Raw genomic sequence first — 27656 nt, forward strand, 5'->3', positions numbered from 1 at the left:
CAGAGCTGTTTATAGCATCTGACTGCATAGTAAGGCAAGTGCATTGCCTTTTCGATACTTATATTACAATCATTCTTCATCCTCATGCGAGGAAACTCTTTTTCAGGAGAAATGTTTTGTACGTTGATTCATCTAAAAGAATGACTTTTTGATACTTTGGTTATGATATGCTTCCTTCGTTGAGTTAATTGCATCTTTCTTATTACTTACGATAGGGTCTAAACTTAGCCAAGTACTCCGTAAACATCTTGGGGCTTAAAAGCTATGGGAAGATTTTAGTTCTCCTTAAATTAGAGTTAGCGCTTTCAATACGTTTTTTCAACTCACATAATTTTTCAAATGCCTTCTGCGAAGAAATTCTGCGCCTTTGAAAGATTGTTGATCTAGAGTAGATAGGCAGCCACTCGTATAACACCTATTTTCTTAAATAAACCAATTATAAAGCGGAAGTGAAATTGCTTTTATGGCCACTTTGGAAAACTCGGCCATTTTAGAAAATTTCATAGTTATAGGGAAGTACTTAGGAAACGTGAAATAAAAAGTTATCTGGCTATTCTTTCATTTGCATTATGCATCTCACTGCTCCTGTTTGTCTAAAGCGATCAAATTATTTTTTAGAATACTTGCTTATGGAAAAGTGCCAGCGTAACCAACTATCTTGGACAAAATAAGAATCTTTTAAGCAAAGTAAGTTAACCAGTCACTTTGTGTTTTGAGATTCTTAAGGATTTTTTGGATAACAAATTCTGCTTACCACATTTGGAGCCTCTTAGAACCTGTCCACTATCACATAAAAGGCGCACTTGAGGTGGTTTTAAAGCATCGAAAACTAAGGAAATCCCACTGATATTAAGATTCACATCTGTTTTGTTAAACTTTAATAATAGGTTACTGGAAATTTCTTCAGTTGTCTGATTAAGATCAGCTGCAGTCGTGTTCTCGGGCAGTGGAACTTTCAAATCAAAACTAATGGAAAGTGAAATTCTTGATGAGAACTGATTACTTCTTAAGTCTCTTTTTCGAAGTGTTCCTGTGTGGTCTCCACATAGGAATCTCTCGACTCAGACTCCAGATGCAGACTATGGGGCCTCCACATCTCCAATTCTTTCTGCAAATGTTCCCTATGTAATTATCGCCAGAAATCAAGGACATTTCGAGCCCGCTAGCAATTATCAGCGGTATATCGTATTACACTCCGGAACAATAGAATATCAAGAGAATTCAATATGGCGGCGATCACGGCTCGACTGGTAAAGAAAAGTGTTTCGTACCATGACTTATACAATTTGAGCACCGCAGATCTTATATTCGATGAAAAGAAAAAGAAAAGAAGACCTGCAAGTAAATCTTTGGGATTTTTCGAGGCAGAGCGATGACATGATGTCAGAATTTTGATTTGCTTGAATTTAATTTTCGCGCTAAGACCACTGAATTTGCATTCAATGTCTGGCATATTTTTCTTCCCAAAACTCTCAAGATCTGATTTTAAATTCTCCCCTTTAGCTGCTAGTACTTATTTCCTTATAAATTAGTTTTGAGAACTTGATACTAGATCAAGGTAGCAGCTTCTACCTGACAAGTTTGAATATTCTCACTACCTGTTTGCTGAATAATGTATGGATATTATATTTTTATTCCGAAAAGGACCGAGAACTAATTTATTTCCCTGCAAGAACACAAACAAATATGGCCGACGATTCGAAGATCAGCGTCGCTCGTGTTTAACTATTTCAGTCATAGTTTTCAACATGGCGTCTCGTCACTTACTCAACATGGAAAATAAGGGATATTCTGGCGCGTTGGGAACTTTTTTGATGGGAGGAAATGGCAATTTTACAGGATGTTTGGACGCTTCGAACTCTGTAGCAGTCAATTTGATCGAGAGCAGTTGACTTTATTGATGCACTTTCCTGTAATAGGCGAGTGTTTGGGATGGAGAACGACGGATTTTGAAGAACTGTATGGCGACCTAGGTCAATGATCAATGACAAAAGAACTGGCTCGGGAAGTAAGTGGTTTTTATTTATCGAGTCCCTGTGAGGTTTGATGAATAGCAGAATCAGTACTGAATATGTCTCGATCGAGAGCAGACGGGACCATGAGCTCCTGATTGTTATATTTTAGAAATTTTACAAATTTCCACACAGTTTCTTATATTATTTGGACGCCATTATGGACGAAATGCGCAAGCGCTGCCGCCATAGGTGTGATATTGTAAGGAGAAATTTGATGTTTGTCACTGTTAAATTCAGTATTTGTATTCTCCATACAGCTCTTTATACATTTCCTAAGGTGCTGACAAGGAGAATTTGTTTACCAATCGAAAGCTTCTTTTGTTGATGATCATTTCCTTTACACTCATGACCTTAACTTGTGATTTAGGTGTGATATTGTAAGGAGAAATTTGATGTTGGTCACTCTTAGGATATAAAGAGTTAATTTTCCACTTAAGTTTTTTTCTCCCAGTAAACTGGTGAAATAAAACCAAAATGATCAAGAAAACAACCCAACAAGAAACAGATCTTAGAGAAACTTCCTCAGGAAAGATTCAGTTTTTCTTGAAGATATTATTTTCTCTAAAATTTAATATACTTTCAGGGAGACACTGTTGATTCTCATGTTTACATTGTATATTAGCCCATCTCAAGAATTACAATTTTTGATGATTTTCAGATTTTTTCAACTTGTTGTCGGCCACCCAGCCTTTTCAAAAGATAAAGATTTGCAGAAGGTTTTGAAAGAGGAAAATGTGAGTTTTTCAAATAATAAGATACTCTTACAGATATTTGGCTATGATCCCTGTGAGTGTGGGTGATTTTTTTCACCAAATTTGTTAACTGACATACTATGGCAAAACAACACTTGATTTAAACTCCATAGGTATATTTTTCATAAAATCAACAATAATTATAACTATTTTCATCTTAAGGGGTCATAAATGTTTTAAAGATAAAATCAGTTGACACAAAATCCACTGAGCCACATCTAAGGAATTATGTAGAAATGGAGTGAAAATTGAACTACAATTCACTGCAACAATAAGCTCTTCCACCAGTCAATGTTGTAGAATGGTGTAAAACAATTAAAGAAACATTGTACATGAGAAGAAGAGTTAAAAGTAAGGAATATAATTGGTATGCTATTCCAGAATATTGCCATTTCAATGGTAGTGTGTTGACAATTTTCTTGCTGATTGTATGTATATGCCTGGGAGATTTCTTTTGTGACAAAATGTCTGTTGCAACTTGGTAAAACTAAGTTTGATAATCATTATTAAACTCCTTGCTCTGAGAAATTAATCTCTTTTCAACTCAGTGATCAGTGGCTTAATGGCATCTCTCATGCTCATACACTTAAAGTGTAAGGTATAAACACTTTTTTTAATCACATAGCTTGCAGTGAGAAGCAAAGTGAAAAAGGGTCTTAGGACAAGTCTATATCATGAGCTGTGGATGATCTCAGGCATCATAGTCACAAGGTACAAAATGTTCCAGGATTTTTTTATGTTTTTTTGTTTTGTTTTGATTTTTTTATCTAAGGAGTCTTTATTTAGTAAAATTGTGATATCACTGGATTATTGTTTTAATTACAATACAGTGTATGTCTCATTCAGGGCTGTAAAATATGAATAATTGTAGTTTGAATTATGGCATACGGAGAGACAGTGTTTTAACCCTCCACACCCTAACATCAGTATGCATATTCTCCATACTGTTCTCTAGACATTTCCTAAGATGCTGGCATGGAGAATTTGTCTAGCAATCAAGAGCTTCTTTAGTCTGTGATCAGCTCCTTTATTCTCCTGACCTTAATGTTTGGTTCAGTGGGGATATGGTAAGGAGAAATTAGATGTCAGTCACTCTTAGGGGTTAAACTGCTGAATACTTGGTCCTTCTTGTCAGTGTCAACCCTTTAACTCCCAAGATCTGATTGTAAATTCTCCCCTCTAGCTGCTAGTACATATTTCCTTATAAATTAGTTGTGAGAACTTGATACTAGATCAAGATAAAAGCTTCTACCTGACAGGTTTGAATATTCTCATTACCTGCTTGCTGAATAATGTATGGACATTATAGGGAGAAGTTTCATGTTAATCACTTGTGAGAGTTAAAGGGTTAAACCCTTTACAGGCCTCTCACCAGCTCATGTTGCTCCAGGTCTCATTCTCTCCTGCAGGTGAAGAAGTACTTTGGCCAAAGTGCAATAAATCCTTAAACTCTTAAGATCTTATTTTTAATTCTTCCCTCTAACTGCTACACTTGTCCCTGTAGATGATAAGCAACGAGAATTTTGTGTTCAATCAGCGTAACATCTTGTACTTGATGAGTTTGAGTATTCTGATTACCTGTTTGCTGAATAATGTATGGATATTAAAGGGAGAAGTTACATGTTTATCAGTTCTGGGTGTTAAAGGGTTATAGAGGCCCTGCTCACAGATGACCTTCTTCTTTTTTTTAATTTAACCATTATGCGAATAACTTAGCCTTCCTAGAAATACAAATAACCAGAAGTTGTTCCTCTTGGTTAGGATCTTGATGAAGAATTTCAGAAGAAAAGAGATTTTGTGGAGGAGTACACACCACCTACCAAGTAGACATATGGGGTCAGTAGTTGTTATATTTTTCCAAATAGAATCTTACTCCAGGGGTGCATTATGGTTCAGTCATTCTCTTTACTGTTTGCCATACAATTCAAATGATGTTTGTTCAGAGAATTTGGTTTTGGATCATACATACAGTGTATGTCTCATTCAGGGCAGTGAAATATGAATTACCGGTATTGTAGTTTGAATTATGGCATACAGAGAGACTGTTTTAACCCTTCACACTCTAACATCAGTATGCATATTCTCCAGACTGTTCTCTAGACATTTCCTAAGATGCTGACATGGAGAATTTGTCTAACAATCAAGAGCTTCTTTAGTCTGTGATCAGTTCCTATATTCTCCTGACCTTAATGTTTGGTTCAGTGGGGATATGGTAAGGAGAAATTTGATGTCAGTCACTATCAGGGATTAAACTGCTGATTACTTGGTCCCTCCTTATCACTGCCCTTGCAGGCCTCTCAGCAGCTTGTGTTGCTCTACTAGGCCTCATTCAACCATAGAGTATTTTAATGTACCAGGATGTTGCAAAATATATGATTGTTTTTGATAACATATGATAATGTATGATTATGACAATCTCACCATAATGGCATATTTGTACATGTATATGTAAGTTTGGTAATTTTGAATTTCTTTGTGAATTTTAGGTGTTGCATTATACAAGGCTGTGCTCTAGCGGCGCCCGGTCGCCTCAGGCGACTAACATTTGGTCTCGGGCGACTGAAAAAGAAAAGCGGTCGCCCGTCCGGGCGCATAGATTTCGGCTTGTGTGAAAACTCGAAACGAAACCAACAAACGTATAGAAACGGAACAGAACGGAACGAAAGAAAAAGAAACTCCATCGTGCTCCCCGGCTCCCGCTAGCCCGAAAAGCAGTTTCAACAGTGGAGCGCGTGATTAATAAAACGAAACCGTCTTTGTTGCAAATTTGTGTTTATTTAATTAGCTTCGTCCGTGGCATGCAAGATGTTTATCAGCACCATATTTGGCGACTTGCTCTCAATTGTGATCATTCGATCAAAATTTGACGAAAATGGATCTTTAATATAAGAACCCTTTTGTTTCGAAACCTATTTTAGTGATCTTCAAAGAAATTTTCTTAGCGGTTTTAACATGTATGTGGTTAATTTATAACAGAATTTCATGATATCACAAGTTCGCCAAAATAGAGTACGTGACTGCTAAATATAGTAACTCGCTTCGCCGCCCGTGCCCGGTGAAGTGAATATTGAACGAGAGAGATTATAGATGAAACTGTTTGGCAATTCTGCGGATTCCCTGGAACTGTAAGAAGTATACAACGCTACTCTTTCAAAACGTCACGGATTAGTAAAGATTGTCATTCAGCAATGGTTTCCTCGGCCGGAAGTCGCACAAACTTGCAATCAAGTTTTAATTAAACATCCTATCAATGGTTTCGTCTACTTTCTGAAAATTTTAACTTTCTTGCAAATAGTAAGTTGCAATGACGAAGGCTTCCCGATTCACTGTAACTTTCTCTAATGAGAGCTAGATAAACTTTGAAGTCCATGCATGAATCAAAATCTTTGAATAAGGATTTTTTATTGTTAATTATTAACTGATTCAGCTATAAAATGGATTATTAATTAATTAATCAATTAATTATTAATTAATTAATCAATTCGGGCGACCAACCTGGAAGGCTGGGCGACCTACTTGTCATGGTTAGGCGCCCAAAGGGCGCCCTGAAAATTTTCCTTGAGCACAGCCTTGCATTATAGCAGTGAATGATTTTAGTTCTGACATCATGACAGCATCTGCTGGTGATGATAATAGTACCAAGGAATTGAAAGGGTTTGTTGTTCTTTGTCTGAAATTGCTAAATGATATAATTTTGTAATTATTACTTAATATTTATTTCATATCTTTCTATTATTAACCTGTGGTGGCAAACTTCTAATGTAAGCAATGATGGACCAGACATATAGTTTGGCTGATTTTTTTTCCCATGTGAATAACCACTGTTTTACCTCATCTTATATGCCAGCTCTACTCACTGTAACCATCATGAGAACTGAAAATAAGAGGCAAACATATTTCAATATTTTTGAATGGTTAAGTCAGCTAACAAGACCCATCAACACCTTACTCCATTTGCAGTAATGTGATAGTTATGTCTTCCTCTCTTGTTGAAGTGATCAGCATCTAAATTCTCCTCACCATATCACTGCTGCATAGTACATTAAGGTCATGAGAATAAAGGAAATGATAGAAAAAAACAAAGAAGCTCTTGATTGTTGAACAACTTCTCCTTGTCAGTATAATAGAATATGTACCAAGAACATTATTGAAAATATACATTCTGACGTCAGGGTGTAAGGGTGTAAGGGTGTCAGGGTGTATTTTAAAAACTATTTTTAGCTTCACAGCAGTTTTGTGCCTTTTTCAAATGCATTAATTGGTGTCAAGGTATGGAAGTATTTTTAGACAGGATCTAGTGTTGCTGGCAGTATTTTTCAATTCCAAGAACTTAATTTGTTTTGTCTTATATGTGTGTGTGTCGTCTTCTTTCTTCAGGAATCACTGGATGTTATGTCCACTACTGATGACATCACATTAGGTTTTACTTTAGAACTTTATTCCAGATTCATGCTACCAAGGTATGTGAAATATTTATTGGAAAACTTAGATCTTATTTAACTCTGTAAAGGATAACGACTTTCCTTTCATGGGTGGGGTTAGGGAAAGGTAAAGGGGGTGATTATTTTCTCTTGGGGTGGGCCAGGATGAGAGCATAATCACAGCAGAGAGAAAAGTTCAGGATCACTGCATGTCTAAACAGAAATTCATCAGCCAGACTGTTGACTGATCAATTTTCCATTTCCCACATGGTTTGGGATGCGTGTCTTGAACAAGAAGACTGGGTTTTACCTCCTCGATCTTTATTGCATTCAATTTTTTTAGTCATAGGCAAGAATAAATGCATCCATGTAGCATAAGGGAGTGCTTATCTGGAGAAAAAGCGCTTATGTATTGTTTACTTTTTGGGGGAATTTGCATTTCATTTTTGTACTGCAGTGCAAAAAAGGAAAGGAAAACTTTCAAACAAAGACTGGAATGGTGGAATGCTTTGTGGTAGTAGTTGAATCTGGAACCATTAAGTACAGATGAGCTGGTTGTGGTACTTCCAGATTGCAATTCCAGTGCCCTACCTTTGAAAACCCATTTTCCCTATTAGTTATTTCTTCTTGCTGTCCCTAGATGAACAAATTTAACTGTCTAATGCACTTGTTTTGACCATTTCTAACCCAGAAGGAGATGTGTTTCTGTCATATGTGTAAACTAGTTGAGTTTGAGAATGCCACAAAAGCACTGGAAAAAGCCAAACCCAAGAACCAAGAAATGGTAAGGTTCTGACAAACACATGCTTTGCACATGATGTGCATTCTTTTGGTACCTCCCTTTTGTTTTGTTAAACATGATTGAGTGTTTGCTTTCACCTGATTCACATAAGGCTGCTCATCTGCTAGCAAAAGAATTGAAGGTCAAGTCAAGCTTTTGAATGATTATAGTGAATGCCACAATTATAGAATGCCAAATTGTTTCATGCATGCTTTTTTTATTTTCAGCTTCAAAAAGCTAAAGACGATGCAGAGGAAGCATAAAATTCAATTTCAGAAGCTGCAAAGAATGAGGTGAATAAAGTGATATTAAAAAACCTTTTGTTTTACTAAGACTTTCTTACTGTTTAGCTGGAAAATTTTGCATGCTAGCCTTAACTGGTGGCATTTCTCAGTTTGTTTTACAGGCAGACCACCATGCTGTTGGTTTACATGTAAGACACATGTCAAAGGATTATATGAATATTTGTGCTGTTTTCATGTTAAAAATCTGAATATTAAAAAATTAGTGTATACCACACAAGTTAATAGTGCTTTTCGCGCATGCTGATTGCTTAGCTCAAAAGTGATCAGCAAGTACTATTAACCTCCAAGAAGCCGAAGAGACAAAAATACACATGAACAATTTTTTCCAGACTATATTTGGTGATTTGGCAATGAATACTTTGCGCCGGTGTAATAAACAGAGGCAAAATGGTATAAATAATAATAAAAATAATAAATAATTGTTAAGGGCACATAAAGGGAAATTGTCATGTGGCTCTAACTGCAGCAGACAATCTGCTTTCTTCATTGATTTTAATTCTTTTTTTTTTTAATATAGATGATCTGTTACAATAGGCAAAGGGTGTTGAGCCTGCAAGCCAGTCTTATCCAGTACGCTGAATCGCGGTTAAAGAATAGAAGAGATACCTATGCCATTTTGGCCAAGCTATTGCATGACATGAAAAAATCTGCTTAATCACTCAGGGCAAAGAAAAGAGATGACACCGTAAATTGGTAGCCAAAATTTATTGTTAATTTTCTTTATGAAATTGGATTATGTTAATTTGACACGGATAAAACAAAAATAATTTTTAAAATGACACAAGGTTGTTTCAGGCATTGACTCACTCCAGGTTAGTAAAACAGAGGGAAGACTGGCACAGAAAAGTGAAACAGCGAGAGAAGCTTGGGTCAAGTGGGATTCATTGAGTGACTCAACCCAAGCCTCCCTTGCTTTTTCACTTCTCTGCTCCTATAAGCAGCATTTACTATCACACTTTGTTTTACCCACTGAATGCCTGGAACAGGCTATTCAGGCACTAATCATAACCATTACAATTTCTTCAAATGTGATTGGTGCATTAGCTGCATTATTTTTCTCTTATCTTTCTGTACAGCTTTAATTGGACAGCGTAATTGGACAGTAAGTCCTCTCACGCGAAAACGTTCCTTACGGTATCCGTTCGAACGGTCGAACGAACGGTATGTGAACGGATGACAAACGGATAGAGAAACCGTTTAAAACGGATGCCGTGAACGGCTGAACGGCTTCAGAAAAATTTCGAACGGTTGAAGTCGAACGGCTGAACGGCTAAAGGAAAATTTCGAACAGTTGAAGTCGAACGGCTGAACGGCTAAAGGAAAATTTCGAACGGTTGAAGTCGAACGGCTGAACGGCTTCAGAAAAGTTTCGAACGGTTGAAGTCGAACGGCTGAACTGCTGAAGGAAAATTTCGACCGGCTGAACGGCTGAAGTTTTCAACGGATAAGGTCAAAGTAAACGGTTGAACGGCCGATCAAAAACATTCGAACGAAATGACAGTAATTAAGATAAACGCGACACGCGCCGCTTAGATCTGAAAACTGATAGAAAACCTAGAATAAATCTAATCCTGTTTTGAAAATAATAAGTCTTTTGAGAGTAAAGCAAATTCGTTTTCGCGGGGGACGCCCATAACAAAAGCCGGTAATAGTCTGCGTTCTCTTTTAAAATAATTGTCATGCAACCATTTCCAGAATTCGTAATATAACGCCATTAATTGAATTTGTAAACATCTCGTTTCCGAACACAGGCGACGCTGTACTGTTGGTTTGGCAAGCATGCTCTAAACAAAGCAGAGTTTAATTCCTTGCAGAGGGGAAACACGCTATGTTAGGAACCTTCAAGTGTTTACCAAACTAACTTTAGTCTGTCCGATGTACTCTTGACTGATCGCAGTGCGAAGACTATTAACTTTGACAGGATCATGGCTCGAAACATCCCTTCCAAAGGAATTGTAAGCTACGGTTTCAAAACATATCGCCAGCCGTTCGCCACGAACATCCAGTTCGAACGGCTCACAACTTTTTTGAAACGTATAGCTCCAGCCGTTCGAATGGCTCCCTTTTTTTTTTGAACGGATAGCTCAAGCCGTTCGAACGGCTCCCAATTTTTTTTGGAACGGATAGCTCCAGCCGTTCGAACGGCTCCCAATTTTTTTTGAACGGATAGCTCAAGCCGTTCGAACGGCTCCCAATCTATTTGGAACGGATAGCTCCAGCCGTTCGAACGGCTCCTAATTGTTTTTGAACGGATAGCTCAAGCCGTTCGAACGGCATCCCATCCCATTCGAACGGCTGATGAACGGCTTACGAACGGCTATCCGTTTCAAAACGGCAAACCGTAAGGAACGCTTTCGCGTGAGAGGTCAGCAGCCACTTATCCTTAAAAAAAATTTGAAGAATTTCCAAAGTGGAGACATATTTTTTACTTTAGACATTGCCTCTACCAGAGATATTTGACCTAAATGTATTTGTTGTTTTCGGAAGTTATAACAGTTATGATTAATTGGTAACAGGACTTGCTGACATTGAATTCTGTCTGTAATCATACTCATGATTGACAAATTGGACTCCCACCTTGCAGTCATCAAATTTTTTCAATCACTTGTATGATTACAGATTGAATTGGACTCGACTCAGTCCTATTACTATTATAAATTGGCTGGAAATGGTGGCAAAAATCTAGCAATGACTTAAAAATTAATCAGCATATATTTAGTGACAGGAATAAATTTTTCAATTTTGTTAAGGCTCCCAGCCTTGAATCAAAAGCCCCAAAACATTCAGTAAACACTCAACATGGTGAATTTTCACCTTTATCTTATTTCAGACCTTTTACTGCAGATCACAATTAAACTGAAAAGTGAATGAATTTCTTTACATCTCATAAAAGAATATTTTTATTAATTTCAAATGAATGGGTTTAAAATGTGCACAGTTTTCTACATACTTTTGGAGTATTGGACACTCTGGAAAAAAATTCCTTTCCAATCCTCTGAAAAGTACCTAAAAAATTGATTTCGTTTGTAGTGAAAAGCTTTTAAAATTTGTATTAGATATAGTGATGGTAGGCTTTTGTTTGAATTGCTTTATAATTACCTGTTTAGTTGACTTCAATGCAAATATACTTCTTATTGTGATGTGTAATTTGTTTTATGTTAGAATGGGCCATATAGAATGCTACTTGTCCTTTTAGCTCTACCAAAGCTCTTGCGTCTCGAAATTGGTAATCAGCAGTCAATCTTCTACAGTTGTTCTTTCAACTCCATGTGATCCCACCCTCTCCCCAAAAAAAAAAAAAAAAAAAAAAATTTCCCACAACCTCTCGGACTATAAAAAATGACTCTTCCTTAAATTTCGTTGATTATCCAGAATTTTCAAGCGCAAAGCGAATAAAATTCCTTAATGACCCTCCTCCTCCTCCAAACCCTACCCCAGCCTTCAATTTAGTCATCTGCAGTTTGAATGCCGATAAGATCCGGCGAAAATCTGTCTGCTGGTGACGTAAAAGTCAACAATTTCATCAGATATGCTGCGCTATGCAAATTGGTTTTAGTTTTGATCGTGGTTGTTCTCAAGCAATACTTTGTCATTTTGCTGGCTGAAAACGACGACGTGTTCCCTCAATCGTTCCTGAAATCTTTAAAGAAGTAAGTATAGATCACTTGTAAGCTAAATTTGAGACGCAAATTGCAACTAGCGTTTGATTACAACGAGACATAGCTTGGCGTGAGATCCATCAAGGGTGTTGTAACAAATTGTTGCTCGTAAGCTCAAACTACAAAGCTTAACGGCTTTACGAACTAGTTCAACCCTGCTTCATTTTAATCATTTACAAAATGCTAAATCGATTCCGTTTTGCATACAACAATTTGGAAATTTGTCTTTTATTCCGTGGAGAACTTGACAGAATTACTACGATTCTTGATTTGCTGAATTTCAAATCGTTTGAAAAGACTGTGGTAATTCATCGTCGTCAAGTACAATATTAGATAAAGTATTATCGTTAAATGCGCTTTGTTTGATGTACAGATCGGGACATTTTGGATGTTGTTGATAAAGGATCATGAACTTTCTTGTCGATTTAGTCATTGTGTATGTTTTGATGTTGGGGAAGTTTTGCGAATGTATGTGCGAGGACACCGTGGAAATAAACTGACAAAAACAACTCCGCAGTCGATCAGAGATCTTTTCGAATTCACAATTACTTTCCCCTAATTTTGTAACCTTATATGCTCCTAGCTGGCGGTGTATTTTGATGAAGAAATTATAAGTTGTGTTATTGCTGAAGATTGTGAACTTTATACTGAACTGTTCGTTCGAAAGCTTTTCCTTCGGTGAAAGATTCTCAATTTAAAACTTTCTCCTTGTTTGCCCCAAGAATTGTTTCAATGCGGTTCAAAAATAAAATTTGAGCGGAACATTCTAGAAGAAGACATGCGAATATGTTTGACCTCTGTTCAAGAGCTTACTCCAGTTACTTGAAATATCACACCAGACACGACTACACTTAGAAAATCGCCAAATTGAGTATTTTCTTGTTGTTGTCTTTTGTCTGCCTTGAATTCAAAGAGGGAATGTGGAATGGTGTGCAAGTAAACCCCCCTTCCCTTCTCCTCAGAACGCACTCCTGCCGATTCGAGAATTTCTTAAAATGTTGCCTTAAGGATCGGGGGCGAGCTGATGTGCTTTGCTTTTTATAATTTTTTTACCTACATAGGACTAAACAGCTCAGTTTACACTTAACGGTTCAACGCACAAATGTGACGTTTGTGGTTATCGACGCAAATAAAAAAGACTCAGTGTCATTGGCTTATTATTTGTTGGGGTCACAATACGTAACACACTGATTTCACTTTGAATTCGTGTTCCTGTTTACGAGTTGAAGGCTGGTTGCGCGTGATTAATTTTTTGTTTCTTGCCTTGTCTGGTTGAAATTTTGACGCTTACACGGAAATCAAAACGAACTGTTATGCTTACTGCATAGATTCTTTTAAGAAGATTTTTACAGTCTGTTAAAAAAGCTTTTTAAAATATGTTTTATCCTTGTTTCCTTATCCTTTCCTTGATTCTTGAACATAATTTAAACTTGATTGTTGTAGTAATCACACAAGGCACACGTGCCTGAAGGTTGCCCCTTTATCCGCCTTTTTCTTTAGTCGATGCTGTTACAATGATGGTTATATTAATGCCCCCCCCCCCTCCCATCCACTTTCGCTGCCAAGTAAGTTTTCTAGAAAAATACCAATAGGACCGGGGAAGGGGTCATATCTCATACCCTAAGGTGAGCAACTCCTTTGTTATCCTAATTTCAGTTATTTAGTCTTTAGTCACTTTATGGATTCGTAAATCGCCATTCTGATAAAGGACTTAGCACAAAGCATTCTATAACAGGAGAAAGAAACATTGTTGACCTCTGTTCAAAATTTCACATTTTCTTGCTTGAAAAATGTCACGCCAGAAACGCGTGCAGTCAGCAAATCACCAAAATTTAGTATTTCCGTGTTCTATTATCTACTTTCCATTTATGTGAGCAATGTGAAATGGTGTCTATGCGAGGAATTTTTACCGACTTTTGTAGAGCGAAGTAGGTTTCAAAAAGAATTAAGATGAACGGGTTAAGGCACATTGTTAGGTAATTTTTCTGAGGGCAAAAATGGACCAATGATGAAACAAAAGCGAATTCAATGATAGTCGGTAAAACAAATGATATACTTCGTAGAAGGTCGCTTATTATTTCAAAGGGATCTCTTGGCTTAATCTGGGGAAAGTGTTTTACTGAGGCTAAATTCATTGGTCTACCCGTCATTTTGACTTATCCTCAACGATCAATTATTTCGGGTGAGTGCAACCAAACGTACCCAAGAGGAAATAGATTATCTTGTCTCAATTGACGCAACCCAGTAACCTACTCAGTTAAGTAATTACTTTAGCGAATAAAGAGATATGGCCTGTTGGTATGACATCATATTCATTTGATAAACGCCTTAGAAGTATTATCTTTTCCATTTAAAGTTTTTCGAAGTGTTTTGTTTGTAAATTATGATCTTTCGGATTAGCCCCCTCTCAAGTAAGCCACGAATTTTGTAGGGCGAAAGAAGTTTGAAAAATAATCTTGACAAATGCATAGCACCTGCAGGGTGCAGACTAAAGCTTGTGAGATCTCTGGTGTGGGAGATTAAGAAGGAAAAAAAATAGCAGCAAAGAAAACTACTTCTTTTCGCTAAGTATCTTTTTACATCATGTTCCAAACGTCAGTATTCCTTAGAAGGACGCCTGTTATTTCCAATAGTAATCTTTCTTCCCGCCAGTTTTCATCAAAAATTTCGTTTCGTTTTTCAGTATTCCTTCATTACGCAGGATCAGCTGCGAATGTAATCCTTGACTGATTACGGTCACATAAACCGTGGACAGAAAGTAAACATTTTTCGGAATACTTGCAAAAGAAACCTTAAGGAATAGAAACTCAGTAACTGTGGCAGTGCTCGATGCAGAAGGCGCAGCCTAGCTGCTTCCGCCGGTAGGAGTCCAGAATGTCTAACAGCTTATAGAAGAAGTTTTGATATTCATTAAATAATTGGGTCAAAGCGTTTCAAATGTCTGTGTCATTATGTGATAGGAAGCGATGGACCGAAAATGACAACAAACTACTCTCAATACATGTAAATTTTAAAAATACCTTCCATGTCGCCCTGCGTTTGTTCAGCAAGAAATCATATGTGGCCAGAACAAAAGAGTCGCACACGAAGTGCAGCTGAGTGTGTCACTGATGTTCTTACCACAGTTGTGATGTCATCTGTGATCTGTTACTGTAAAGAGCCTCGGCAACATGGATTCTATTTGTTTTATATAATAAAGGCATTTGTCCTCCAAACGATCATATACCTTTGCTGCTGGTGCACCTTTAAAAGCACGTGATTCTAAATTGTTCGACCTTTGATTGCAGACAGTTCAAGTATTCCCAAGGTTTGTCAAACTTCTAGAACGGTATGTATTATCTAACTCACTGATTACAAAGTGAGTTCCAAGTAACCTTTTAAACGGAAATTGCGTGACGTGACACTTAAGCAGTCACGGTTTGGTTAAGATTGAGATAGGAGACGTGATAATTGGAGTGGTGGGACTGAGGAGAGAGTGTTGGAAGTTTGTAAAGTGGTGAACGTTTATGATAAGCAATTGAGAGTAGAGTGTACCCCAAAAGTGCGTTACACTTTTTCTCTGAATTTATTTTTGTTTCCGCTCTTTAGCTTCAGAGTAATAATTTATTTCCTTTCACCAAGAAACCACGTGTTACAATTTTACTTAAATTAAAGTTAACTGTCACTTGCGTTGTGTATCATCATCATCATTATCATCATCATCATCGCTCGTTGGGCCAGTAGGGCATAAGGCCGTCACATGGTCCGCCCAACCCCCCTGTCGCGTGCCGTTGCCCAGGCCACATTCCATCTCTTCCACTTCGCCTTGCCTCTTCCTCTTTCGACAGTCCTTCTCCAAGTGGTCTTTGGTCTCCTCTTGCCCTTCGACCTTCTGGTGTCCACCCTAATGCCGTAAAACAGTTGTTCACACCCTCTCTCCTGAGTACGTGTCCTAACCAGTTCCACCTTCTTCTTCGCACCTTGCAACTAATTTCATTGATCTCTGCCTTTTCAACTACTCTCTTATTAGTCATTCTATGCTGCCATCTGATCATCAGTTTCCGTGTTAGGCATTGGCATTAGAAACTGTTCAGTTTTCCTCCACCGGTCTTTGTGATCTTCCATGTTTCACGACTATATAACAGGACCGGTTCGACTAAGTCTTGAATAGGCGTATCTTGGTTCTCCCTCTTATTCCTCTGGTTGCCCACACCTTCCATGGCCTCTGGAATGCACCGCGTGCATTTAACTGTTGTTAAATTCCACCGTATCCCTCTTCTCTCGTCTGTTGTTGTCTTCCTCATGATCCAACCCATAGACATTAAGAATAAGAATTCTGACATTACACATCCCTGCTTTACTCCTGACTTAATCTTGAACCAGTCTGATATCTTCCATCCGTCGATTACGGTGCATTCCAACACTTCGTATATGCCTGCTAGAACGCTCACCATCTTTCGCGGAATTCCATAGCTCCCCATGATGTTCCACAAGCTTTCTCTGTGAACCGAATCGAAGGCTATTTTCAAAGTCCACAAAGTGCGTTTACAGACTCGCACTCCACTCGTTTGCCTGCTCTAAGATGTTATTTTTTAATTATAAGGATCTGTTCAGTTGTACTGTCATTGCGCTAAAGCCAGCTTGCTCTTTTTGAAGCGTCTTGTCTACAAGTTCAAGTTTCAAGCTCAAGTTCAAGTTTATTATTTCACACTGTTTACAGAAAAAATAACTTAACATAACATGATTTACAATGATGTAGAAAATGACAAACAGAAATTAACTAGAAGAAAGAATATTTAATCGTGTACAGTGACCAAAGTGGCCAATGAGCTTTCGAGTTCGTCACTGTCATGTGTAGATATGAGTTGGGGTTGGCCGCATATTAAATATAATTTAAATAAATAGTTACATTAAAGACGATACTGTTATCGTAAGAGAAGAAAGGCATACACAAATGCAAGTTGGAATAAAAGGACAACTGTATATTGTGAAGCATTATCTTATATAGCTAACAGTTAAACTATGGTCAATTTTGAGTACTCAATAACAATCTTTTATACCGCTTTTTGAATAGCATGTATAGAAAACGTTTAAATTCAGGTGGTACAGGTTCCCAAATTTTTATAGCAGAGAATTTAAATGTAGAAATAGCATAATTAGTGCGTACTGATGGCTAGAGCACCACCTCTACACCTTTCTCGATCCGCCCTAGCAGCATCATTTGGAGTATTTTACTCATGATAGGTAGCAAAGTCACTCCTCTCCAGTTGTTGCAATCACGCAAATCACCTTTCTTGAATATCTTGACAACAAGTCCATTCTTCCACACTTACGGCCACGTTTCAGTTTCCCAAAGCCTGTTATAACATCTAATCAGTCTACCTGCGGTGTATTACATGTCAGCTCTCGGTAGGTCTGGGCCCACTTCATCTTTTCCAGCCACTTTCCGTGGTTTTGTCTTACTTAGCGCGTCCTTAACCTCTTGTACTCGCTATCTTCCCACATCTATTTCCTCAACTACTCCAGTTCTCCTGTTTCTTCTTTCTCTCCCACTGGATTTGTTGGGTCATCTCTGTTTAAAATTTCACTCAAGTGCTCTACCCATCTCTGCAATCTTTCTTGTGATTCTGTCTTAAGCATCCCTTTTAATGCATCCGGCATCTGTAACATGCGTTTCTTTCTACGGGGCAGGGTCGTTAACCCTGCGCCTAAACTCCAACTTGAGGACCAGGGGGTCACTCTTAGTCTAGGTTTTTACCCATCGATCTGTTCGGCATGGGTGACCTTACCAGGAGTGTAGGTCTGCAGCCAGCATAGTTCTAGGTGTCATTGAGATCAGATTGGCGAATTTCTCTTGTGTTTATGTAAGAGTGATGGTTGGTTTCAAAAAAAGATGGTTTTCGTCTTGCCACGAGCGTGGGACAAAGAAAAAATGAGTTACGGGTGGATAAACTCAGTGCGGTTATCAAAAAAGTTTTGAATAATTCTTTATGAAAGTTTCAATTTGCTGTTTTTTTTTGTTTAGTTAAATGCAAGATGTTCAAACGCGATTCTCTGAAAAAAAAATACTCCTAAAGAGAGCGATACATATCATAGCGCGCACAATTTTCACGCTGATACAGTTTAAAAAGGAAAACGCTAATTTCCCATCTGTGATTTTCTGATAGCACAGCTAAGAATTCAAGCTAAGAGCTCAGGGGCAGCAATGCTCATTTTTCTTGTTTTCATGCGAAAAGGATAAGATAAAGCTTCAAAGGAATTTACCGGCGTTATTTAACAATTGGTTCATACGTCAGCGTGCGTTAATCGAGATATGAAGCACGCGGGAAGTTTGGGGAGCACGAAAGATGCGAAAAAGTTGCTCGAGGCGTAGCCGAGAGCAACTCTAGCTTCTTGAGTGCTCTCCAAACTTCCCAAGTGCTTCATATCTCGATGAACACACAGCTGACGTATGAACCAATTGTTTTATAACATTTTCAACCCGATGAAAAAATTTGTTTTGGAGGGATTTGTTTGCTGACGTCATGAGCATGCACAATAGGAATATGAAGCACGCTCGCGTAATTGAATTTGATTAGACAAATTTACTAGCTATGTTATAAAATAAACTGCATTGTTCCAAGACTGCTTTTGTAACAGTCTTCTTTAAAATAATTTTCCGCTGACTTCGGTCGCGCATACCCCGGAGCAATAGTTCTTCAGTAAAATGAAGTGCGGTCGGTTATTTCATTTCCGGTTTGTAACGCCGGATCAAATTAATAATCTCATACTTATTGTTTGCGGATATTGTGATTGAAGATCGGTTACAGGCTTGACACGAATTTTTCAAAGATATTTCTTTTAGTACGTAGACAAAATAGATATGGCAGCAGCACTAAATCGCAAGAATTCAATGTGGTCTATGATTGACATTTCAAACTAAGTTAGAGTCTGTTTTTCATCCTCCCCCCTCTCCCGGGGTCTTTCGAAGAAGAAAAGGCTCCTCTGTCTCCGTCACTCCTATCTACTAACCTTGTGAAGAAGGCGTCAATCTAGTTTTTCTTTTTTTTTTTTTTTTTGTTTTGTTTTTTTGGGGGGGTGGGGGAGGGAGTGGGGCGAAGGAGAAAAGGGGGGTCGGTGTCATTTGACTTGCTTTATTTTTTCCCTAAAGTTATCTTTTACGTTATTCCATATGTTGGAGCCTTTCTACTAATCCAGTGTTTCTTCAAATGAGTGTTTTTCTATCTTTGCAAGATGTTCCGTAAACCATGAAAAAATCGACATGCATCACTCGGTGGGCGTTTAGATTAAATTTATTGCCAAGAAATATTGTTTCTCTTCTCTTTTCATTATTATTACTTCTTTTAAAAATTGTTCTCAGGGGAAGTGGGATTGGTTAGCCTTTCACTCCCAGTGGTGATCACTATGAATCTTCTTCGTATGATATCCATACATTATTCAGCAGACAGGTGATGAGAATATTCAAACTTATCAGGTAGAAGTTGTTATCTTGATCTAACATCAAATTCTTGTATCCAATTAAAAAGGAAATGTGTAGCACAAAGAGGGGAGAATTTACGATCAGATCTTGAAAGTAAAAGGTTTAACCTCCCCCCAGTCCACCCCTGTTTGCCTATTATCCACGTTTTATAGAGGGTTTCTCCTCCGAATTATTTAGCGTCAAAGGTGTTAGTTCGTTTGAAACGCCTTGAACGTTTCATGCCTAACAGTCCTATAACAAATTTCAGAATGACCATAACATGCCTCAGTTACTCTCGATCTGAATTTTCCAAAGTGTTGGATTGAGTATCATTACGAAACCGAGTGATAATAAAATTCTAGTTATATTAACCTATTTATTCAGAAGTTAATCGAATTCTCCGGATGGTTGCAAGCTCCTAATTTTCTTGCCCTCTTACCGGCTCGATCGGAGGCGAGGTCGTCAACATTTCAAGAGAATGATTATTGGATTCTGAAATACAATACATGCTTTATGCAAAGTTAACGGCACCTTCTTCCTTTCTTCGGTTTTTGTCATCGCGAAAGGAATATTTATATTCAGCGAATCTCGACTTTGTTTGGCAAGAATCTATTCATTCTCAGAGAGGCTCCTTAGAGAAAGGTATTTTTTTGGCTATTTTTGTACCGTTTGGAACATTGAAAACATGGTTATTCTATGTATCATTCAGTTGTTACCTGCTGATGATGTGCCGTCCATAATTAATCATCGCCCATGATCGTCATCTCTATTATTTCGACTCGGTTGTTAAATAATTATTTTGAAGCTTATAGTTTTTGAGAGACATTCTTTAACACCGTACAAGTACTGATTCTAATTGTAATTGTAATCATGGGGTGACTTCGACGTACATTAGATTATTGTTGTGTCAATACCATTATCTCAATATTTCAATATTTTTTTTTTGATTACTTCGGCTTCTGTATGTTTTATCTCTGATAAAGTGCTTGTTAAATAAGCTTTGCATATATAGTTCTAGATCTAAGTGATCGTTATAGCTGAATTATAGTCGCACATTCACTTGTTTTCCTCTTGACAAAAAAAGGAAAAAACTGCTGAAGTATTTTGTCATAAAATAGTACATTTTATAGGAAGAAAAAAAAAATTGAAGTGAGGGAGAGATCATGCAATTCTGATAACTTATCGTTATCAATGGACGGGAAACACACCGTGTGCTAGAATATAAAAAAACAAACAAACAAACATTTGTCGGACAATTCTCTTCACATCACCTGTCGGCTAGATAAACTATTATGTATTTTGGTTAAGTTGCATTATTTGTTCTTGGCCGCTCGATCTCAAGTAAACGATTGCTACTAATAACTTAAAAAAAAATGAAAGATAAAATGATAGTGATAAGAGAAAATAATATAATAAATAATAAATGATAAATAAATAAATAATAATAATAATAATAATAATAATAATAAATAATAATAATAATAATAAATAATATAAAATGATGGTGATAAGAGAAAATAATTATTAGACATGAAAAGAGAACGAAACAAACCAAACCGAAACAACAAAATTGAAAAGCAAAACGAGACAAATGATAATAATTAAAACAATAATAATAATGATAATAATAATAATAATAATAATAATGATTATAATAATAAACATTAAGGGAAACTTGTGGAAAAGCTTAAATTTCAAAATTTCGTAAAACGACTGTATCCAAACAGCTAGCGGTTAATATTAAAGAAAAAGTTTTTCCAGATTCCCACAAGGAGTTGAGACTCGAACCTCCTGGTTCCGCGGAATTCGACAACTATGGGCTCAAATAGTCTAATGACGCCATTAAACCTAATGTTATTTGTCTCCAGATGGCGGATCAATATCAGTATCTGGGCAACTGCCCACCTACCCCTCCCCTAACCCAGCATTAACCCTAACTTGTCATCAATTGACTGTTGTTGGGTTAGGGGAGGGGTAGGTGGGCAGTTGCCCAGATACTGATATTGATCCCAGATGGCTGCAAACTGGAAGGGTCTGTCTCTTGATTAGCTGGTTTAAAAGATTGATGTTGTCAAAGCTTTAATTTGTGATCATCTGAAAGAATAATAAGCTAATTTGCCGATCAGATCTTCGTTAAATGACAATTTATCCATCTCTAGATTATCGTTATTCATATCTTTATTATGACTGGTATTTGTTTTTTTTACAGTTACAAGTATCATTGTCATTATCATTGTAAATACTATTATTATTTTCTCTCCTATCCTAAGAGAACAGTCTTTTTCCCGCGAGTAAATACCTGTTTCCTCGGAGGGTTTCTCTCTAAAACACCTCGAAGACAACATCGAAGGTAATTGCTCATTTGAAACGCGTTGAACTTTTAAAGCTTAAAAGTGCTCAATCAAATTTGATATCAAGAAGTTTCGATTTTTGTCAAATTCAGTTTCTTTTACCGTGCTGGAATGAGTATCTGTAAGGAGCAGATTGGTGATAAAATTCTAATTAAGCTTGCCTATTCAGAAGTCACTTCAAGTGGCTTCAGGAATGCTGTGACGAACAAGTAACACAGTTAATCAAAATGTATTTATGAATAATTAAATTTCTATTCTTTAGTTTTCTCAGTTTGATACGAACTCCAATTTCTTAATTGATTATGTTTTACTTTTTCAGATTGTACAAGCGTTTTGAATCAGGTCACTGCCAAGTGCAAGAAAGGTAAAGTGTTCCTTTTTTTCCACCCTTACAAGTTTACTAAAAAGGCCATATTATTACTATACAGGTGTAAGTGACCAGAAATTACAATACAACAAAAAAAAAATACAAAAAAAAAAAAAAAAAAAAAAAAAAGAACGGTCATATTTTTATCATAAGACAGACATATTCTACTCGATAACTTTCATGGACGTCTTCATAATTCCTTTACCCACTTCATCTAGCAGCCAGCGCTTTAACAGTACCATCTCTTTTTTTTACAACTCAATGCCACTCAAAGCACAGGTAGAGAAATGAATAACAAAGGCCCATACAAGAAGGACATACGGGTGTTTATGCGAGTATGTCGACGTATGTCGCTTGATGCGTGCACATGGTACTTCTTTACAGTGTCCCCTTATCTTTGATCTGCACCGACCGTCTATATCAGTACACTTCATTGTTGCTAATGTCAACAAAAAATCTTCATTTTAAGCCCTAATGGCGAAATATCAAATTGCACAACAAGTTTTCAAATGCAATTTTGATCGTTTCTCAATAGCTTGTGATCATAGTAGCATTATTATCATCATTATCATTGTTATAATTACTACAACAACAACAACAACAAGTCTTTATTTCTCACAAAAATGGAATTACAATGAAATAAGAAAAATGATTATAATGAAAAGGCAAAATAAACATAGTTGTATCATTTTGGAGCCTAGAGGCTGGAGGAACCGTTGGGTTTTCGAGTGAGCCCTCTATGAATTTTTATCTTTTAACCCTTGAACTATTGGTTGAAAGTCAATTGGTCACTTATTTTTTAATTATCTTTCTCTATTGGAACAGGTTATTCATAAATATGTGTGATGTGGCAGGTTATGAAAAGTAATCGCAATTTCTTTTAATGCTATTGAAATTGTGCTGTATCAATAGCAATATCAGTAGCTACAATCAATCTCAGACTGCCTATCGTTCCTTTATCGGTGGGAGAACTTACCTAAGCAGCAAAAAAATCAGCGGATTGCTTACTTTCCTACCAAAAAAGGAACAATTTGACTCATTACATTCGATTTTGATTATTTTTTACCTTTTTTTGTTTCCACAAAGATTGCCATGAATCCCCAGATTGTTCTACTGCTCATTCTGGTAGCCGTCCCCTGCTCATCTGCTAGTATGTTACTATTACTACTTCGTAATGTTTAACTACTGGTCAACAGAGTGATTCCGTATGAATCCTTACAACCAAAAAAAGTTTAGCATGATAAATGCATTACACATTCCAACCCTATTCTGAACAGGCTTTTCTGTATCTGAAGGAGACCTTGGAGGACTTAACCCGTCACTCCGAATTTTGACAGAACTGATACACTAAGTACTTGTAACAACCGGTCTAAACCATTCATAATCTCATGTTGGCGTTAATTTAAAAAAATAATGAGAAAGATTTAAATTTCAGGTAAGAAGCTCGCCGTGATTGAGGCGTGTCTTACTGGTAATTGCGACATTTCATCGAAAACTCGCCATCTTGAAACGTTTCCATGAAAATTTCATTGGACAATAAATGTCTATTTTTAATGATGGTAATAATAACAATGATGGTTAAAGTAAATCTCATCACATACTGGCGAATCAGTGAACTTCTGAATTGTGTATGATGTAGGCAATTTGTACTCCAATCGTTTCATGAGAGTTTCAGTAGATTGGAAGACTTTATCTCTCATCGAGAACAAAGGGAAACTAATCTCAGGAGTTTGTTGCCATCAAGAAATTTTTCTTCTCGGGACAGAGTCAGACCTTCTTAGGCGCCTTCTGGAGGAAAAAATTCGCACGGGCTGTTTTTTAAGTAAACTTTCAGAAACTATGAATCGACGAAAAGGTTATTAAATACAGAATTCGATAAAATCATACCGATAAACTGAAAAAATGTGAAGTGGAAGTTGATGGTTATCAAACTTTGTCTTTAATGAAAAGTCAAAGCAAAATGTCAGTCACAAAAGATCAATCACTAAAAGTAAGCTGCTCAAGTCGTGAAGCAGCCCTTAATATTCATTATATATTTTTGGTAAGAAATGTAGAAGAAGCGCCAACGTTTTGTCACGGTTCATGTGTTTCTTTTAATCATCTGCTAGTAACTTGTCGAAGCGATCAGTTTGCTTGTGCAAATCAACAAAATTGTATCTACGCGTCTGGACGCTGCGATGGGTACACTGACTGTAGAGATGCATCAGACGAACAATGCAGTAAGTACTGTGGTTGATAGGTAACTTCTACTTCTGTACATCTTCTTATTCTTTATATGGGCTTAGCGTAAAAATGCTATTCTCAAAAAGTAATATCAAATTGGAAGGCTCACTCTCTTTTCAAAAATGTAGAAAAAAAAAGCTATATTTTCCAAGAACCCCTCATTTGCAAGAATACCTCCAAGACAGCGAAATGAAGCTTTGACGTAAATCATATGCAGAGGTATTTTTACAAAACTGAACTGGCTATTGGTTGAATGCCTTCACATTGGGTCATCTTTAGATTAAGAAGTCTAATGGCATGAAGACGGTTCTTGTGATGGTTTGTAATACCAAAGTGACTTTAAAATCGAATGAAATAAACTGCAACTAGTTGAATGAGATAGCGGCGATTTCATATACGAGATGAACTCCTTTTGTATCTTACCGTTGGAAAAAATCAAATGCATTAATTAGGAGACCAGAAATGATGATTTGTACTTTGCAACGTAAAATGCTCTATATGATAAATTTTTAAAGCAACCATTATTACGCATGCATGCAGTGAATGAACACTTCGAGATTTCTCGAGTATATTGAGTTCCCCAAGCGTTAGCATATTAATTTGAAAAAGGTTTTCTGGAAATGTAGTCATGCACCCATCGGTATTGCCTTAATTGACTGTATTAATTGACTGCGAAAAGGCGAAAAGGCGAACGGTCGCAACACAGGGGATGTTAAATAGCTAATGTAGAGCTTACGAATAAATGTTTCTTTTACACCAGTGCCAGTGCGCCATACACAAAATTTCATAGAGCTTATTGTAATGGTACCAATAGACCAATTGAGTAACTTTTCCTTTTCTTTCATGTTTTACCTGCGCCAATTAGCTGGCCGTAAGTATCATAAATCTAAATATATCTTTGTGTCGTCTCCTTGTAATATTGCTCGGATAACCGCATTAAAGTAATGGCATATTTTGAACACGTCGCTTGTATTTATTTGATTTACATGTAACTATCAATAGAAAATCTAAGGTTGCGGGTCTTTGAAATATTAAAAAATGATTTCAAGAGATGGATTGAAACAACAAAAACGGAACAAAAACCAAAGTTAGCTGGTCACTTCCTGCTTGATAGGGAGGCTGTATAAGATATGGAGGAAAGAAACTGATCAAACATGTTCACTGATTTCAGTTTTTCTTTTTTCCATATATATTTACAAAGCCTTTCTGTCAAGACAACTGAAATTCACGGATATTCATGATATAAAAAACAGTTTGATGCCGAGTCCTCATCCCTTCATTTTTATAAAATCAATCTAAAAATCAAGAGAAAAAAACATGACACAGAGAGACCAACGGTCAGCGGCAACTTTCTCCTTTCTGAGGATGACGTGAATTAAAATTTATCAAGAGAAATTGTGGTAGCAACAGCTTGCGAGTTGCTTGTTTGTCTGTGTATCGGTTCAAACATATTTAGCAGAGGAGAATTTTGAGACAAAGGCATAACCTCGGAGATGAAAATAACTGTCCTACAGTTTTTGACTTCAGAGCTAAGAAGTGTGTCTAAATTGTTTGGATTATTTCAGGTTTTGTTTGTTCTTTTCGTTTTCTTAAATACACAGGCTCAATATTTTGTCTTTGAATTGAAGTTATTTGTATTATCATACAGGAAAGTGTACAAACTACGAGTTCACTTGTGCTAATGGAAAGTGTCTTAGTAAATGGAGACGTTGCCATCACGGAGATGACTGTGGTGATGGTTCAGATGAACAGCAGTGTAGTAAGTTTGTTATCAAATAGTGCAGTCGCCTTTCCTATGAGCTGATGGCTAACTATTCGAGTTGTGTTGTAGTAATCAGGTCGAGATGCAAACAAATATTGGGAGCTGTCTCTCCGCCTTCTCTCTTTTTTAATGAATCGAATAATTAATAACTATAACTATAATATGGACCGAGTAAGCAAAATTAAGGCTTGTTCTTATTGTTGTTACTGCTGACAACGTAGTATGTTTCTCTTCAGTTTCTATTTCATTTTTATTGTTTACTTAGTTGTTTGTTGTTGCTATTTATTTTCTTTCAACTACAAATGCAATAAACAAATCCTGGTTACTAAGTAATTTGAGATTGTTTTCTTTTCTCTCAATGTACGAAACATTCTCACGGAAATATCAGCTCAACGTAAGTAATCTTTTGGATATTTTAGTAATTTCTTAACTTTTAAGTGCAAAACAATATGTTCAGTTATTTATCACTTACTTATTCTATGTCATCTTTACTTTTCTGTAATTATTTCAGTGCAGTGGTATTCACACTTTTGTCAAAGAGAAGCGTAGCAGCCACCTGTTTGAAGCATTTATGCTTGTGGGAGTGGAATTTTTTTTAGAAAGTTTTTTTTTTTTTAATCGAAACTTACTGTTGACAGTCACTAGTATACAAAACATTTACTAAAAATGATTCAATGTGTTTTATGTTTTCCTATTAAGTTTTGAAATGAGGATAGTTTGACGTCTTTCACGTTTCCATGGCGAGGCCCCTTGTTTTTGTATATAATGGATTTGTTTTATTTGCCCTGGCGAGCAGGATAACAATACGCTCACAGGTCACCAAGTTTTTGCAACACGACTTACAATAGCTCTTCCTTTTCAGGAGGAGAATGAAAAGTAAAACAGTGCGCACCTTTGCTGTCAGGGTGTTGATATTGATCTTTAGGGAATTTTTAAAAAGCACAGGGGAGGATTAAGTCAGCTGCATCATTCACTATGATAATAAAAACTGCGTGTCCAAAAGAAAAGCATTCAAATATTTTGATTAAATTTCTGGCACTGTATAGGAAATATCTCATTACTCTTCCCACTTTTCTATGCTTTTTTAATGAGGGGATGTGATAGCCAGTGATTTTCTTTTCTTTCCTTTTTCTATGTTTTTCATGGACTGCACTTCGGAAACATCAGGAAGTAAGTGCTACTTCAATTTCTTAATGTAGATGTGACTCCTAACATGTCACATGACCAAAAAGCTGCTAAACACTCCCATTCTGTACCCTTTCTACCAGCTGAAAACTAATAACGACAAAAGAAAAGATCAGGAGCCGTTGTACTTCATTCAGAAATCGAGATTTGCGTTTCGGCGTGGAAAATAACTCATGTTTCAAGGTCACACACTGAATCCTAAACCTTAATGAAAATTTCACTTTAGCCTCCCTTCAGGACTCACTTAATTTTTCTTTTGCAATGTTTTGAACAACAGATGATTGTTAAAATTAGATAAATAGCTTTATCTTGTGACATCATATTTAACTTTGAATGCAAGTTAGCTTGGATTTGAGTCCATTCAATGTTAAGGATTTTTTTTTCTTCCTTATTCTCT

At 36.8% G+C, this 27656-nt stretch overlaps 1 protein-coding gene and 1 long non-coding RNA gene across 9 annotated transcripts; both read left to right on the forward strand.

Annotated features, from left to right (window-relative positions):
- Positions 1-1229: 1229 nt before the first annotated feature.
- LOC136284408 (uncharacterized) lies at positions 1230-11421 on the forward strand. 4 transcript variants are annotated; one of them, XR_010719195.1, is made up of 9 exons: positions 1230-1250; positions 1645-2008; positions 2674-2749; positions 3393-3478; positions 4529-4603; positions 7145-7227; positions 7880-7972; positions 8197-8262; positions 8364-8703. It is a non-coding gene; the product is annotated as an uncharacterized lncRNA (long non-coding RNA). The 4 variants fall into 4 exon arrangements; XR_010719197.1 differs by lacking the exon at positions 8364-8703 and adding an exon at positions 8792-11421 and having other exon boundaries at positions 1236-2008; XR_010719194.1 differs by having other exon boundaries at positions 1236-2008; positions 8364-8717.
- A 334-nt stretch (positions 11422-11755) lies between these two features.
- Positions 11756-26517, forward strand: LOC131783995 (low-density lipoprotein receptor 2). Of its 5 annotated transcripts, none has more exons than XM_066158519.1 (8): positions 11756-11924; positions 15221-15261; positions 21642-21721; positions 22042-22086; positions 23172-23239; positions 24198-24308; positions 25961-26071; positions 26463-26517. In XM_066158519.1, exons 5-8 carry the CDS (start codon positions 23182-23184, stop codon positions 26474-26476), a joined length of 294 nt encoding a protein of 97 aa, XP_066014616.1. In that variant the 5' UTR covers positions 11756-11924; positions 15221-15261; positions 21642-21721; positions 22042-22086; positions 23172-23181; the 3' UTR covers positions 26477-26517. The 5 variants fall into 5 exon arrangements, with proteins under 5 accessions (XP_066014616.1, XP_066014615.1, XP_066014619.1 ...); XM_066158518.1 differs by having other exon boundaries at positions 23176-23239; XM_066158522.1 differs by having other exon boundaries at positions 21649-21721; positions 23176-23239.
- The last annotated feature ends 1139 nt before the right edge of the window (positions 26518-27656 follow it).

This window comes from Pocillopora verrucosa, chromosome 11 (assembly GCF_036669915.1).
Source record: "Pocillopora verrucosa isolate sample1 chromosome 11, ASM3666991v2, whole genome shotgun sequence".
Taxonomy (NCBI): domain Eukaryota; kingdom Metazoa; phylum Cnidaria; class Anthozoa; order Scleractinia; family Pocilloporidae; genus Pocillopora; species Pocillopora verrucosa.